This window comes from Haemaphysalis longicornis, unplaced genomic scaffold (assembly GCF_048455015.1).
Source record: "Haemaphysalis longicornis isolate Haplotype H1 unplaced genomic scaffold, Haemaphysalis longicornis Haplotype H1 scaffold_4, whole genome shotgun sequence".
Lineage (NCBI taxonomy): Eukaryota > Metazoa > Arthropoda > Arachnida > Ixodida > Ixodidae > Haemaphysalis > Haemaphysalis longicornis.
This window is the reverse complement of record NW_027526361.1, coordinates 55,612,520-55,628,262: the sequence shown is the minus strand read 5'-3', so window position 1 is coordinate 55,628,262 and position 15,743 is coordinate 55,612,520. Positions and strand designations below refer to the sequence as shown.

General features: G+C 44.9%; 1 protein-coding gene across 1 annotated transcript in view; it reads right to left on the bottom strand.

Moving 5' to 3' along the window:
• The window catches only part of E(pc) (Enhancer of Polycomb), a 48,743-nt gene extending 37,496 nt beyond the window's left edge, over window positions 1-11,247 (bottom strand). Inside the window, exons 1-3 of the mRNA XM_077706799.1 lie at window positions 10,832-11,247; window positions 6,323-6,482; window positions 2,844-2,989 (exon numbers count right to left, since the gene is read on the bottom strand). Of these exons, the coding sequence (XP_077562925.1) occupies window positions 2,844-2,989; window positions 6,323-6,482; window positions 10,832-10,984 (459 nt within the window). The 5' untranslated portion in view covers window positions 10,985-11,247. The remainder of the gene's footprint in view (window positions 1-2,843; window positions 2,990-6,322; window positions 6,483-10,831) is intronic.
• Window positions 11,248-15,743: the final 4,496 nt, after the last annotated feature.

The window sequence follows — 15,743 nt, the reverse complement described above, 5'->3', positions numbered from 1 at the left end:
CGCTTGTTTTTGCGGGAATCAGGAAAACCAGTCCTCGGCGCGAGCCGAAATCGGACGTTGCAAGTGGCCCCGCCACATCTCTCGCTCTACCTGACCACCGCCTGCACCCTCAATCTTTGCTCGGTAAGCCTCCTTGTCTTCCCTAGCGAGTACATCGTAGCAGGACCGGAATATACATCCCACTGTTATATCCAGCGCATATATATCGCTGTTGTTGCACGTGTGACGACATATATGTGCGGCAGTAAACCTGTTTATTGCTTATTGCGAGTTTGTGCTACTCTTTTTGTCCAAACCCTGAGCCACGCGCAACTCTCCACATGGCAGGTTGGGAATTGTGCCAGAGCCGCCGAGCATTACGGTGGGACAGTTGCATATTCGCTTGTACTACAGGTGAAGTTCGCTTCACAGGCTAGCCTTACGTAGGCAACACCAAACTTTCAGATGCACAGTGTCAATGATTGTCAAGCCCACGACAACGCAAATGCAGGAATAAAAAATTAAAGCCATTCCACTCAATGTGAAAGCTGTCGGAAGTGCAGAGCAGTGATTCGCCCTAATGGGCTGTAGCGCCATTATCCGCTCTACCACCCAATGCAATTCAAATTTCCCGCCTTCATAGTGCTCGCGCGTCCGCTGCCTGAAACAGCGCCAGCGGGAGTTCTGTTCTTTTTGCTTGCTTTTCCTCCCGCACGTGCCGGCGTAGCACTGCCACTTTTTTTCACTTACTATTGTAAAAACCAACCCAACGAATGTTCTTAACTAAATGAACGCGGGCACTGCCAGTTAATTACGAATATTTTGCCTCAAATGTTCCTGCAGTTTTCTTTGCACTAAACAATAGGGAGATGTATGGCAAGCGCCAGTGTTTCACGAGTTTCGAACGGGTATGACTATCTAAACCTCTTGGTTTTCGAAGCCTTTGTGGGACGCCCTACGACGGGCATGCCGGGCTCTACTTGGGTTTGTTATCTCACTGCGCCACCTGATTCCGGCAGTTGCCTGACATCGACCGTTACAGCGAGCTTTGATGACAAGGCGAGCCCCTAAAGAGCTCTGCACTTAAAATGCTCAAAGGGTTCTGGGAACTGCGGAGTTCCACCATGTTCCCGGAATAATTCCTCGTGCCGTGCACTCCCCCCAGTGGGGCAAGTGCGCCACAGTGCTTCCTTCCACGTGGTTAGTTGGTCTGGAGTTTTAGCAGCCAGGTCTGGCTGAGCGGCCAAAGGGAAGGCCCCTTATGATGTGAGACGGCAACCAGAGCAGACGTAGGTACATTTGCTCCTCAATGACTCCCTTTGCTCGCCCCTCGCGCCATCCTCATGGCCTGACCAGTTGGTCTTGCGGGTGACTGGGCGATGTCCCCAACTTGCATTACTGGAGTGCCGATAAACATTGGTGTTGGCCATTCCTGTGACGTGTTCCTGGCTGTTTTCTACTGCTACGCCAGTTGGCAGTTGCAGTTCAGCGGAGCTAGCATGGCGGCTGAGTCTCAAGTGTGAGCTACGTGGGTGAAGAAACCTGATCCTCACAGGTGTATCTTTTCACACAGAATGACGACACCAACTGCGAAGTATTCACGGCAAAATCTCCCCCATCCCAAAAATAAGAAGAGAATAAAGAAGCACGAGAGGCAAACACATTTCCAGTGGGTGCAGCCATGCTATCTGTAAGGCACCAAGGTCGCAAGTAACCTGCCTGAGTGGATCTATATGGCCATGCAAATACTTTGGGTCCATGGAAATTGGTGAAAAAAAAAAAAGGAAAATAAAAGCCCTGCAGGTGGCAAATGAGATCACTGTGGCAAACCTTTATGTACTAACACTACTTTAAGCTCAGAAATAACACATTATATGGCCAGAATATTGTTACATGACAAAGAAGGTGGCTGTGGTGCACTCTGAAATGGAAACCCAAATGTAGACGATGACGTCTGAAATGTGGCATAGCACCGGGTAAATCACCAACTCATCTACCATGGTTCATGTCTTTCATCCTGCCACCGCGTAAAATGTTTCAGCTGGGGGTTATGCTACAAGAAAGAAAATACGACAACGTTCCAAACAAAAACAAAGGAGTAAGCAGCACGCAGCCTAGCTGGGTGCTGTCATGGCCACTATATACATTCTGTAAATAATCGCTCATCATTCTCAACTATCAATCATCTCATTTGCTCTGCCGGCGGGTAACAATATGTAGCTTGTCAAGAAGACGCACAGCGCACCGTTGTGACCTGCCAAGCGCGAGACAGGAGAGTCCCCCCTACACTTATAATGTGGGAATAACCAGCTTTAGAAGCTATCTCAGCATGTCATCGTGTTATCGTGTCCTTGCGCAGTTGTACAAGCCCTCAGCTACTAGACTATTCTATGTATCTGCGATGCACCTACACGCGAAGTTCCTCCAACTGTCCGTCTCACTTATAGAAAGGCAGCATGCGCTACGACTGTGCAAGCCACCCCATTCTTCAATACAGGGCTTTCGGTTCATCGCTGAAATCAAGTGGACGTGTGATCCATCCCCATCCCAACAGTCCATTGAGGCCCGATGGCCATTATAACAGGCCCACTTCTCTTCTTCCATCAAGCCTAGCCTTTTCCCCCTCGTCCTTTACACCTGGAGCATCTACCTGCATCATGAGGCGCTTGCAGGTAAATGTTCCAGCGTGCAAGTAAAATGGACAATAACAGTAGGTGCAACAATGTTTCAGAAAGCCACCACACGGCACATACAAAGTAATGGACCAATTGTCAGCTCTGTTTACACACTTAACCTCTTGACGCGCTTGAGCTCTTCAAGCAAAAAGGGGGAGGGGGAGCTGCAGCATTAGCCAGGCCACTCACCTGTTGCCCACTGCCCTTTTCTAGCCGGTCCATCATCTCCTCGAACTGGATGTGGTTGATCTCCATCTTTTTCGCCTGCTGCGTGAGCCACTTCTCGTCCTCAGAGTCCATGTCGTAATCCGGAATGTCCTGATCCATCGCGAACGCTGCGCACACGCAAACCCAAAACAGAACAACATTACACACAAACCCAACCCGCAGTCCTGCCAAGATACAAACAGGGCCAAAGAAAGGAAGAAAAAACAAAGGATACAGAAATATACACTACATGACCAAAACCCAGACTACCAAAACAAATTTCACTATCTTGGCACGTCTAACCATATTATCAAATGCCAAAATCAAAATGCCAAATTATCAAAAAAACGCATAAATAGCATTGCATCGAACTATGGACACAGAATGAAAGGCTTTGATGCATTAACCTGCTTTGCGTGAAAGTAAGTTCTGGAGAGTGTTACACTGCACTGGCATTTCAAACGCATTCAAAATGAACGTCGTTTGAACGTAGGGGCTTCAAATGTCATTCAGAATTAGCCGTGTTCCTCTACAATTTCTATGGAAGTTGAAAGCTTTGACATTTACTCGTTGCTTTGCAGTGGTGCTTCGGTTGTCAAGTTCTGCTTTCGTACACCATCGTCGCTATCTTTATTTAAGGTTAGTTATAAAAGCAGTTCGATAGTTTTTATTTTTTCAAATAATTGCAAAGCACCTTCAAAGCTTGGGATAGAGAGTAAAATAGTATCACTAAAGTTCAGAGCACTATTTTAAGTCCCTGGATAATCAATTGCATCATACACTTAATAAAAATTATTCATTTTAACTCTTATTCTGTTTTCAATAATAATTTTCTAAAAGTTGCGTGAAGGAGCTGGAACAGGCACATAAAAATCTGCGTCTCAAAAGCATTTGAGGCCTTGAATGTCATTCAAGTTGGCATTCGGCTGGAAGCAGCTCAAAGCACATTTGAACCTAGTCCAGCAGCATAACATTTGCATTTGAATTGAATGACATTCGGTTTGTAGGCATTCGAGACGCCAGCGTAGCAGGAGTACTAAACCTCCCCTGCTTATGCTCTTCACTGAGTCACAATAGTCCAGACGCATGTCATTGAATTTCAGCCATCATGACAATTGAAATTTCAGAGCGTGTGTGCATACATCTAGTAGTGCAATGTACACGTGAGAAAAATAAGTTCATGTCATTAAAAAAAAAAAAAAGCCATCAGTACCTTCCTTAACTGATGAAGTGGTTTCAAGATTCAATTCAAACCACCTAAGGCAACCACTGAACAAAACTAAACTGACATTGCATTTGCTACCTCAATGAAAGACAAAATTCTGAATCCCTCCCTGCACACTTGGTAGTCCACACTGGGTTGTGTTTCATCCTTCACATCAAAAATATGAAAAAGCAGTCACAGCAAGGTTGACAATTCTCTCAAATAACAGCAATTTCAATTAATCGCAATTTCTCTTCATTAACAACAAGGTACAACGTGTTTGTAGGCTACAAACAGAGAAAAGAGCACTCATCACAATCTTCAAAGCAAGAGAGGTGATACGCACAGACAACAGCAACTGGTAGAATCAGAAGCTGAAATGAAAATAAACAGTATACCTGCTAAGCTACCTTTACCAGATGGCGCATGTACAGGTTTTCCCGCTCAATTTAATCCAATCACCATACAAATCCAATTAGGGCGCCAGCGAATTTGATCCAGGTGCCAGCAAATTTAATCCTAGTGCCAACCAAATTAATTCAGCTATCAAAAGAATGTCCAGGAGTGTGTTGTGCGAAATTAGGCGTAGCTTTGCGGACTTTGTTGCATGTGGTGTGGTGAAAACGTGGTGTTTCTTGATCCATTATGTGCAAAATAGCATATGCGCGCAGGTTAATGGCCGTTTACAAACACCCGCAGACCAGGAGAGTGATCTCGTTTATCGGTTCGTGCCGTGTGCTGATCGTCTACAAGATCCTCAGAAGCATCGTCTGCTCGCGTATTGTTACGCCAGCAGATTTGCCAGTGTATTGTTATGTGAGCAGACAACACTGTTGTAGCGAGCAGGCAGTATTTATGACGATCTACAAACGATATTTTAATTTGGAAATAATGCTTAATGCTGCAGAAAAGCAATAATTGAAAATCAGCATGCAAAGAGCATTTAAGTAATGTGTTTTATCAAAGGAGCCATATCTGAAGGCATTGTTACACGAAAAACAGACAATACTTCTGACGTGTGTTATCGACAGCACTCTCGCAGACAATCAGCTCACAGCACGCGACACCAGGCACCAACAGTCTACGCGTGTTAGTAATGTACACTAAGCTGTTCGCATAAGATATTTTGCACGTAATGGCCCAAGAAACACCACATTTTCACCACACCACGCGCAACGAAGTCCACAAAGCTGTGCCTAATTTCGCACAACACACTCCTGAATCCTGAGATGGATTAATTTGGTTGGTGAAGGGATTAAATTGGTTGGCACTCAGTTTAAATTCACTGGCCCCTGGACTAAATTGTATGGAGATTAAATTGAATGGGAAAACCTGTAGTTACAATAGTAGCTGAGGGCATTACAGTGGGCTTTAAACCAATCTGTACCCCTGATTATTCACTGACTTCCTATGGGCGGAAGCTATGGCACACTTCAAATTAGCAGAAGACAACTAAAAAGTGTACATGAGAAACTCAACAGTGGGAAAGAAATTGAGCATCAAACGTTCATTGCACCCCCCCTTAAAAATATGCCATCCCTTGGCTGCAAGCCAAAATGTAACCTTATGTACTAGAAACTGACTGGACGAGTAATTTCTAGGACTGTTTCAGCTGCGAATCTTGGGTTCGAGAAGATACACCTATGCTTGGATTCCCTCTGTAGACAATTCTTTGGTTACATATCATTCTACATTTTCATTAGTCCCTATCACATTTGTATCCTCATTAATGCAAGCAAGCAAGAAGGTATCTTGGGGCATAAGAAAGAAAACAGCAGGTTTTGTATACACCTGACACCATCGCAAGGTACACATAAACCAGCCTTACTGTGGCGCTCTCAACCGTTTCAGGCAATATGATGTTGGATATTAGTTTCTGTTCACAAAATTCTCATCATCTGCTCGTTATACTGTGTGTGTAGTGAAACAAAAGACCTGGCCTTTTATTCATAGACGCCTTTTCACTTTAACTACTCCAATACGAGAACATGACAAAAAAAAAAGCATGGGTGCTGTTCATCAACTCATCTCTCTGACTGCTGCCCTCCTGTCCACAGGCACACATCAAATGGTGGGTTTACACATGCTGCGCAGGGGGGCTATAGATTCATTTGGATCACCCAAGGATCCTTGACGTCCAGTGCACACAGGCCTCCTTGTCCTTCGCCAGCCACAATTGAAACCGCAACCTCGCGTTTTCAACCCCCAAGCGGCCAGCTCCTATCGCCCAGGGGCTGCCGCCGAGCGGAGCACTCACGCTGCATGTGTATGAGCTGCCGGGAGAGCTTGTAGTTTGGCGGGTAGAGCTGGTCAAAGAGCTCATCCTCGATGGTGTACACTTCAGGCGTCGGAATCACCAGCTCCCCCGTGTGGCCAAACGCCTGCTGCGCCGAGATGGCCCGCTGCAGGTGGTGCTCCTGCAATGGGATTAAAGAACAATTCACATCCACCTCTCAGCAAGGAATAAAATGAAAGAAGACTCTTTAGAGCTCATTAGGAAGGGGCAAGCGAGGGACCAGGCACGCCAACCCCTGCAACTCCAAGTCTTACGAGACTAAATAGCCACGCCGGACTGAAAATTTAGGCCATGCATTAGGGAGATGACACTCAATGACTTCGCCGAATCTTTTTATCTGTGGCTAAAATGTACAACTCAGCTCGAATAACCTTTTGTTTCTCTACAGATTAGAGATCTGAAACCTCAGTTTCCTTCTTAATTTAGGAAAATAAAACAGGTGGCTTTGTGGCTGCTTTACAAACTACCATGATGACGTCACACAGGTCCGAAAATTTTGTTTAAACACTGGCTCAATTTCAACGTCAACCCGCTTCGCTGTCATCAACATAGCTCGCATGATTCGGTGATGTCATCACAGCTGACATCACCAAACCACGCGGCAAGGATGGTGAACAAGTTCTCAGTGGCAGAGCATTTCCTCGAGAAAAAAAAATTGTGCGAGTTGACCAATACTCTGCACTATACACTCAATACCTGAACTTCAGTTCGACTGCGTGGCCAGACAATGTTTGCAACTCTTTTCTGTCATCCATTAACTGGTTGCATGTTTTGAAATATTGGCTGGGTCAAACAGGGAAAAAAAAAAAAAAGTGACAACCCCCCCCTCCCCCCCAAAAAAACAGTGCAGAGATGCGAGTTGAACCAATTTGCTGCTGTTTGTGTTTTCCGTACACATGAACCACACGCAATTTCCCGCATTCCTCGATAATGATGACCATTCTTGGCTGCTCATTAAACACTAGGAATACTGAGGATTCTCGAAGACAGTTCTTCCAGCAACCAGCAATATTTTTACGTACAGGGTAGTTCTGGTGAAACTTAATGTACCAGGATAAATGTACCAGGAAGCCTGGATAAATGCTTCCTCACTGCAAATGACGGCAGCGCAGTGCAAAAAGCTGTGTATATAGGCTAGTTGGCCTAAAAAAGCAATGGTTTCATTTGCAGCTTCCTCCCACATTTCCCTCTTTTGATACTACTGCAAAATCTCCCTCAACGTCTGCCCTCCCAGTAAACTCCCGTCACTGGACCAAAATCAGCGTGCTGTGTCACGACTCACAGTGGCGGACTAAAAACTCAGCAGGGATATTTGTTTTCGACCGGGTTTGTAAGCACACCACTATACCCATTCATAGCACCGACTTCACCTGAGCTCATCAAATCAGTGACTCTCCAGCTGCTCTATTTATGTAAATGGCAAACACACAGCACACTAATGCTGCTTGTTGCAATTATCTACCTGCAGTGACGGGTCAAATTTTTTCTCGACTCAACACGGTTGCAATCATGTTGATACCCTCACACCTGCAGACATCTGACATAAATGAACCTTGAGAAACCCGTACTGAACTAACCTGAAGGTGGCACTTAATTTACCTGAAAATGTGACCATGTAAGAGTGTTCTATTAACCCACTGACTTTTGTTTTAGGACCATAGCCTGCCATTGCAGAGGCCCATCCAAACTATTCACCATGAGCGGTTCCTTAATTATTCCAGGCGGGTAGGTTAGGTTTATTGACAATGGTCTCCGAGTCCTTCCCAAAACACATGCTAACCTTGTAAAAAACAGCTGAGCAGATGATTCACAACTTTATTAGGCAAGCTGTAAGCCACAAACAGCCATTCTGACCTTATAATTTTAAAGCAAGAACCGTGCCACATCCTCAAAACAGTAAACAGAGGCCATTGGGGTCATACGACCTGTGTGGATCATAAAAACTGCCTCAAATGACACGAGTGCTGTGGCCCGTCTGTTTTCTCGTTATCCTTCACTTTGTTGATCGTTTCCCCTCTTAACTGTGTTGGCTGTTTCAAAGCAAAAACCAGCTCTAATTTCCCTGCTAATATTGTTGGTTACTGTGTGCATCAGTGTGCACTACTAGCAGAGAGAAGCACAACGCACAACTGTACAGCCCAATTTTCCCTAATGCAGCACTGACAAAAAATAATGTTAGGGGAGAACACAAATCTTAACCTTTCTTTACACCTCCCTGCACTGTCGTGCCACGTGCATGCTATTCACATAGTTAATTTGAAGCATAAAAATTTGCTACACTCATCTTGTTCATTCAACTCAACCAGGCGTATTTTACAAATAAAGTGGTCATTTCCTTCGATCTCTGCTTTCCTTGCTACCTGTCACGACATGAATGGCAACTAAGATCGCTTAATAACACGTCGGAGCCCCAAATGCATTTCAGGGGACCAGTTAGAGTAGCCAAAACCTTGCCAGAAGTGCAGGAAGACCCGAAACAAAGTAAAACTATAAATGACAATTAGAAACACAAGGCCCAAGAGTGTGTTTGTCAGAAGCTACCAAAGTGAAAGAGGGCAAGAATTCGTCAGGAGTCCGCGACACTAGAGCTATACAAACAACAGTATCCACGTGACTGGCATTTTTGATAAGATAGCACGATGCCAGGCACAATGATACAAGCAGCAAACATTCCCAATGCCCCGTCTGTGCCCACTACCAGCCAAATTCCAGCAAGATTAATATGTTCCGAAATCACGATCAAAGAGGTCATGCTCGACAGCAGGTTTACTACTTGGTGTACAAGATCGACGAGATAAATGCCTCACGTGACAAGCGATATGTTAGTTCTCTAACTTCGAGCACTTACGTTTAAAATGTTGGCCCCTTATCCAATCAAATGCTGCTCCAGAGCAAAAATATGCTGTCTACACCACCATGGTATATATTACACGTATATTTGTTCGTTTGTCACACTCCAGTTAATTCTCCCAAGTGACATCAATTCATCATCATGCTCAATCAAGCAATATGCAAACACGTGGAAGGCATTCTCGTAACTCAAACCATCAAAAAAAAAAAAAAAGAACAGCTGTGGACAATTTAGAGAAAAGCCTCTTACTCTGAAAAAATATTCCATTTCTTAATGGAAGAAATCGATTTTGAATTGTGGATTGTGACACAACTATGGCAACAATGAAATAAAATGACAATGTTTCCATTTCAGCAGCTCAAATTATTGAAATGTTATTACCACTATGTTTTAAGGGTAGGGACCACCACACTGTTTACGCCATACAACTGCCAAAAACCACAATGCACGTACTAACTGTATCAACAAAGAAAAAAAAATGGTATTCACACATATTTGTTGGCACTCCCTAATGCAAAGCATCCAAACGTAAAATAAAAATACGTTGCCATTTATATAATTGGAAAGCTTAAAATTCTTGATACGCGCAAGAATAAACAGAAAACCGATTGTAAAAATGTGTATGCTCAACATAAAAGGCAGTTCTCATTAAAAAAAGCGAACTAACCCAGGCAAACCTATCTTGCAGCAGTAAAAAAACACAACTAGGTTAAACTTTTTTTTCTTTTTTACTATCGACGCTTAGTGGTCAACACCTAGCAGCGGGTTTGAAGGGGAAATTAATACCACTTGAAAATTAGAGCAGCGCGGAAGAACTAGCAAGGCGTCAACAAAAGCACGTGAGGCAAATGAGACGCACGTGCTTGCAGTTTTTAGCAATGTAAACAAACCAGCAGACGGAATAATCGCGCCATTGAATTTGCTCACTAAGCTTCAGGTAAGCTGCTAACGGTGCACATACAACTACATGACGTAAACAAGCCAAAATATAACCACGATCAGCAACAGCATTCATCGCAAACACCGACTAGCACGACACAGTCAGACGGCTGCTACAGTAGCTCTGCTTTAACTTTCTTGACCTAGCGACTTGCGATTCGCAATAAGAATACAATAACTTTGCGTATATGCAGACGGCAACATTAAGCAGAGCACTCGCGAAAGTGTGCCCCTCTTGTTTTTGACGGACTAGCAGACGAAAACGCCTTGTCTTCTCATGTCGAGAAACAACCGAAACAATGATCATAACCGAAAGCATTCGGTCTCGGTAAAGTTGAATTCGACGCGAAAAATCCTACAATGAGCAAGCAAACCGCCGTTTATTCACAAATGTTGTTCAAGCGAGGGCCGCATGACACGAAAAGGATCACGTTGTGAACGTCCGCGCAACACGGTTCGCGCGGCCGCTCGGGCACCTTGTGTAAACATCAAATCGCGAAAACTACCAAGCGCAGTGTCAAAATGCATTGAACATAATTAAAGACACAAACAACACGCGACGTGACAACATCCATCGCGAGGCGTGCACAGCAAAACACCGGAGAGCGATTTAACCACCCGCCATTGCATGTCAGCGACCAATCAGCATTGAGAGTGGATTCTTTGTGAAATGTACTCACGCATTCTTCCTCTTTTTCCATTCCCGTTGGCATCTGAGGCACTGCTCTGTTGATCGCAGCAAAATCCGGAAGGTCGGGGATTTCTTCGGACCGGTATATGGGCATGGGCTTCGAGGCGTCGAGCGCCCGAGCGCGAAACGATAGCTTGCTCATCTTTGCGAGTGGTGCTTAGTCCTCGTACGAGAACCACGAGGCCACACGATTGCAAGGCTGATAGCAGTCCAAAAAACCCGCCTAGACGGGTTTTTATGGTTCAATTAGAAAGAGTAGAGTTTCTAAATTTAGTCCATGGTGAAGCTGGGTATCTCACCTCCATGAAGAAAGCATAATAAGCGCTTTACTCGAGGGTATAGAGGAAATTTTTCGGAGACCATCATGGCGGACGACAGCCATGCAATCCCATCAACCTCCTCGAAGTTGACGATGCGCGTAGTGACATCTTTTATGCGGTACTGGAACTACGTGAAGATTGTTTTTAACGAACTTTCAAACTTTTGTGTAACTTTCACGGGCCGTATAACTTTCAAGAAAACCTCTTAAACAAAATGTGACATTTCAAGCTAGACAGGATATATTTTTAATCGATGTACGTTGCTGCCGCACTTTTGTTATTGATGAGAAACATCGTGCTGCGAGAACGTTGCGCATACTACGGGTTGTTTACGCAAGTTTGAGTTGCATATTTCTCATAATTGAATGTATGCTGACATGGTACGAATAATTCACTTATTAAAACTACTCCTAGGCTATCCACTCGCTATCTCAGGCCACGCGTGAGGTTTTTCCGCACTTCTTTTTTCTTGGCAGCGTGCGGCCGCACCCGCTTTCGAGCGCACTTTGACGCGCTTCGACGCTGTCGCCATCTGTGAAAGGCGGCACAAAGCGCGTAAACGCGCGCCTCGCCCTCCCTGCGACTGCTGGGCGTTGCGAGCTGTGCGAGCTCGCTACTGCAGATCTGCAGTAGCCTAGAAAGGCGCATATGTACGCGACGATCAAAAATAAATTGTATTTGCTTTCTCCGCAGTTTGTGAGTGAACGCGTCAGCTGACGCCCGGTGCGTCAATTTTTAGGGGCTCAACCGCGCGCGCTTCCCGCTCAATGACCCTGAGGCTGACGACTGAGTCCCGGCTCCCTCTCCCACTGCGCACATTCATGCGTAAACACGGCACCTGCCTGGATTTTACGCGCACTCTTGAATAGCGAGGACTGCGCAGAACAAAACAGAAAAATGCACAAAGGTTATTTGTCTGATGCCTCCGTTGTTTAGATAACAAAATACGGTTCTTTTTAAGCGTTGTTGGTGCTTTTTTTTTTTTTTTGCGGCCCCTGGCAAAGAATTTTATCGTTTTGTGTAAGCAGGTCTTTTTTTATTGGAGGCATGGCCTGTAGTTTAAAATAAAATCCCCGTTTTAGAGCAGCAACGGGAATTTCTACACCTGTAATATATGTCCGTGTGTCATCGCGATTCCCGTGTTCATGATTTATTCAGCCCGGCATATGTTTTATGCTTGACACCACTCGGGCGGGATCCGGGCCTGGAGTAAGCAATAATAACCCATGAGGACGCGGGTTCGACCCCCAGCCGCTGCGGCCGCTTTTCTGATGGAGGCGAAAAGCGAAAACGCCCGTGTGGACAAGATTTCGGCGCACGTTAGAGATCCCCAGGTAGTCAAAATTAATCCGGAGTCCTCCACTACGACGCACCTCATCGCCTGAGTTGCTTTGGCGCGATAAAACCTGCAATCAATTCAATCAATAATAACCGTAATAAATTGGATCACAGTATAATCAACGTTTAAGGCCACACAGAGAGGGAACGCTTTATTCGGATTGGAAAGGGGAGGAGGAAAGGGGGCGTAAGAGCCGCCTCGTTCCAGGCAGCCCCGGGGCATCCATGATGAAGCCTACAGCTGCCGGGCTCCTCTGCTCCTCCAACATAAGATGGCGGTGGTCAGTTACTGAGCAGTTGTACACGGTGGCATGTGCGCGTGCGAGTCGAGGCAAAAAATTACTGCGTGCATATATGTGATCATTTAGGTTCGATGTATGCAGGCCTGAGATAACTGCATAGTAAGGCATCGAGATATGTTACATTTTCAGTGACATTTTTTTAAAGACTGAATTATCTGGCGAATTGCCCCCCGGTACTAGCGCGTTATCATCCACTATGGTAAGGTGAGGTGCAGGGGTTTGCTACTGTTTGCTGAGGACTCTCGACAATCCCACTGCGAAGTGTGCCCGTCTACGTCGACTTCGCCCGATACCCATAAATCCGTCCCCTGCGCAGTACACTTCAATGGAATACAACGAACGACCAGCAGGGTGCTGCGAATTAAAGCGTCGACGGAAATACTGATTGATTGATTCCAAGAAAATGTAGCTGGTTTTTCGTGATTGATTGATTGGTTGATTGATTGACTGATTGATTGATTGATTGATTGATTGATTGATTGATTGATTGATTGATTGATTGATTGATTGATTGATTGATTGATTGATTGATTGATTGATTGATTGATTGATTGATAGTGGTATCCCCTTTGAAACGTGGTGATGACGTGTCATCTTGCCAAGAAAAAACTAATATATCTATGTTTTATACTATTAGTTTAATACTAGCGCTGCTCGAGGAGAAGCAGAAAATACTTTTTTTTTTTTTTTCTGTATCAGGTGGTATCTGTCTTAGGCATTATTCCCCTCTCTGCTTTTCATGCACCAGCCTTCTAATCTTCGTTTAGTCGTCTCGACAGCCTTAAATCCTAGGACTCCTGGAAGCCGAACATTTCCCTCTTTAAGATTTGGATAGATGCACTCGCATTCTAAAACAATGTGCCGCATAGTTTCCGTTTCTTTTCCGCAGACCACGTATACCCCACCATTTTCCGTATACTTCCCCACAAAGCTCTAAGTTCTCAAGCAACCTGCTCTAGCCTCAAAAAACAAAACACTCCCTTGTACTAATAGTAGTAGTAAGCTTTGTTTTCTAAAAGGGTTAAGGGAAAGGGTGAGAGATCAAGGGTGGGAACCAAATTCCAGGACCCCAGTAGCTATTTGGCCAGCCCTGACCCTACTACGCAGCGCAAGCTGCTGTGCGGGGGGCGAGCTGGACAGGGCTTCCTCCCAGTATTCTAATGATGTTTTCTGGCTATTTTTGTCCGAAGTAATTGGGAAATTCTAAATTGTATGGAATGAATCGGCCTTCTGGTGACATTGTATGCAGGCTTCATTATACTTTTCAGGGAACATAAGTGAGAGCCTGGACATATGTAAGTAGGTGTTCGTCTGTATTTTTCTAATATATATCGCTTCTTCAGCAGTTAGGCTGGGGTGTGGCGTGCATTGATCTTCGGTGAAGTCTATGCGATGTTAATTTGTCTGTGCCCTGACAGTAAGCAGGGAGGGCGTACGAATGTTCCGGCTCTCTGCGGTGTGTATGGTAGTCCTCGCAAGAGAATCTGCCGCCTCGTTACCCTCTATAGCCCCTCACGGGAAGGGAGACCAGACAGGTGTGTGTTTCTGTTTTAGAATTTTTGAAAGAAGTCTTTCAGCATCCCTTGAAATTATCGTAGAAATTTTCTTTTCTGATGTCCTATTTCTCTGTTCTGTACATCTCTAACGACGTTTCAGCTTCCATTTTTTCTCTCCATTTATTCATTTCTATCTGCCTTGCTTAGTTTCTGGTTACCTTGGCAGTCTTGGATTCTCCACTGTTCTTTCCGAACTTCATCGTTAGTCTTCTAGTTTTCCTTATCCACTGCGTGTCCACGCTTTTCAAGTATAGGTACCTAAAAACTTTAGCTGTCCACCTACGTTGATCTATGGCTCTCACCCTCCTCTCAAAACATATGTCACTCTGCGCTTCTCGAGCTTAAACAACGCCCAGCCCATATCTCCCTGCACTGCTTCGTTATTTGTTTTTCCATGTGCTCCTAAGGCCAACCGGCCTACCATTCCCTAGTTCACTTCAAGACATGAAATGGCGTCTGATTTTAAGCAGAGTATTGCATTCGCAAATGTGAGGCCCGGAACCATTACCCCTTTCCACATTGCTCTCACTAATTCACATTTGTTATACCCCCACAGAGCTCTATGCTTCATTATAGCTGCGTTGCGCTTTTCTTTATTCTTAAGTTTGTCCTCGTGAGTTCTTAAGTAGTTGTCCCCTTCGTTTATCCACACGCCCACATATTTTCATTCCTTGATTGTGGGTAATTCGCCATGCTGAATTGACACTGAGTCAGTGCTGGTGTCATTAAAAACCATTATTCCCGATTTTTTTTTTTTTTTTTTTTGCGCTAGAACTTAACTCGAGGTTTGTGAAAACTTAACCCGATCACCCTCCCCCCATCTCCCTCCCATTCCTTCACCCGGATCCACCGCTGGCATACGTACCCCAGCTGTAGGGAGAATCAACGAAAAAAAAATGGAGAAAAAAATCTGTATAATTTTTAGTGAACAATAAGAATAAAATAAATTACCTCCATCAACAATCTTGTGAAATAGAAAGGCCACTGTGAGAGAGAGAGAGAAAAAGTAAAGGAAAGGCAGGAATATTAACCAGGCTACGGCCTAGTATGCTGTCCTGCACGGGGGAAAGGGGAACAATGAGGAAAAAGAGGGAAATAGAAAAATAAGGGGAAAGGGACAGACGTAGCGCAGTGTGGTGAAGTACTTCAGCAAAGTGTGGGTCATAAAAACTGTCACGGTTCATTTATGGAAGGTGTCAAGATGTTTTCCTGCAATTCTGCGGGTTGCATATTGCTTGGAATCAATTTTGGAATCAAAGTAATTTTACTGCTGCAGTTTCCAGAGCCCGCCGGAAATGGCGGCTCTGTCGCTCCGTGACGTCAAAAGAGCTGGCGGACGGAGCGGACGTGCGGGACTTCCAGCCGATCCAACTTGTAACGGTCAG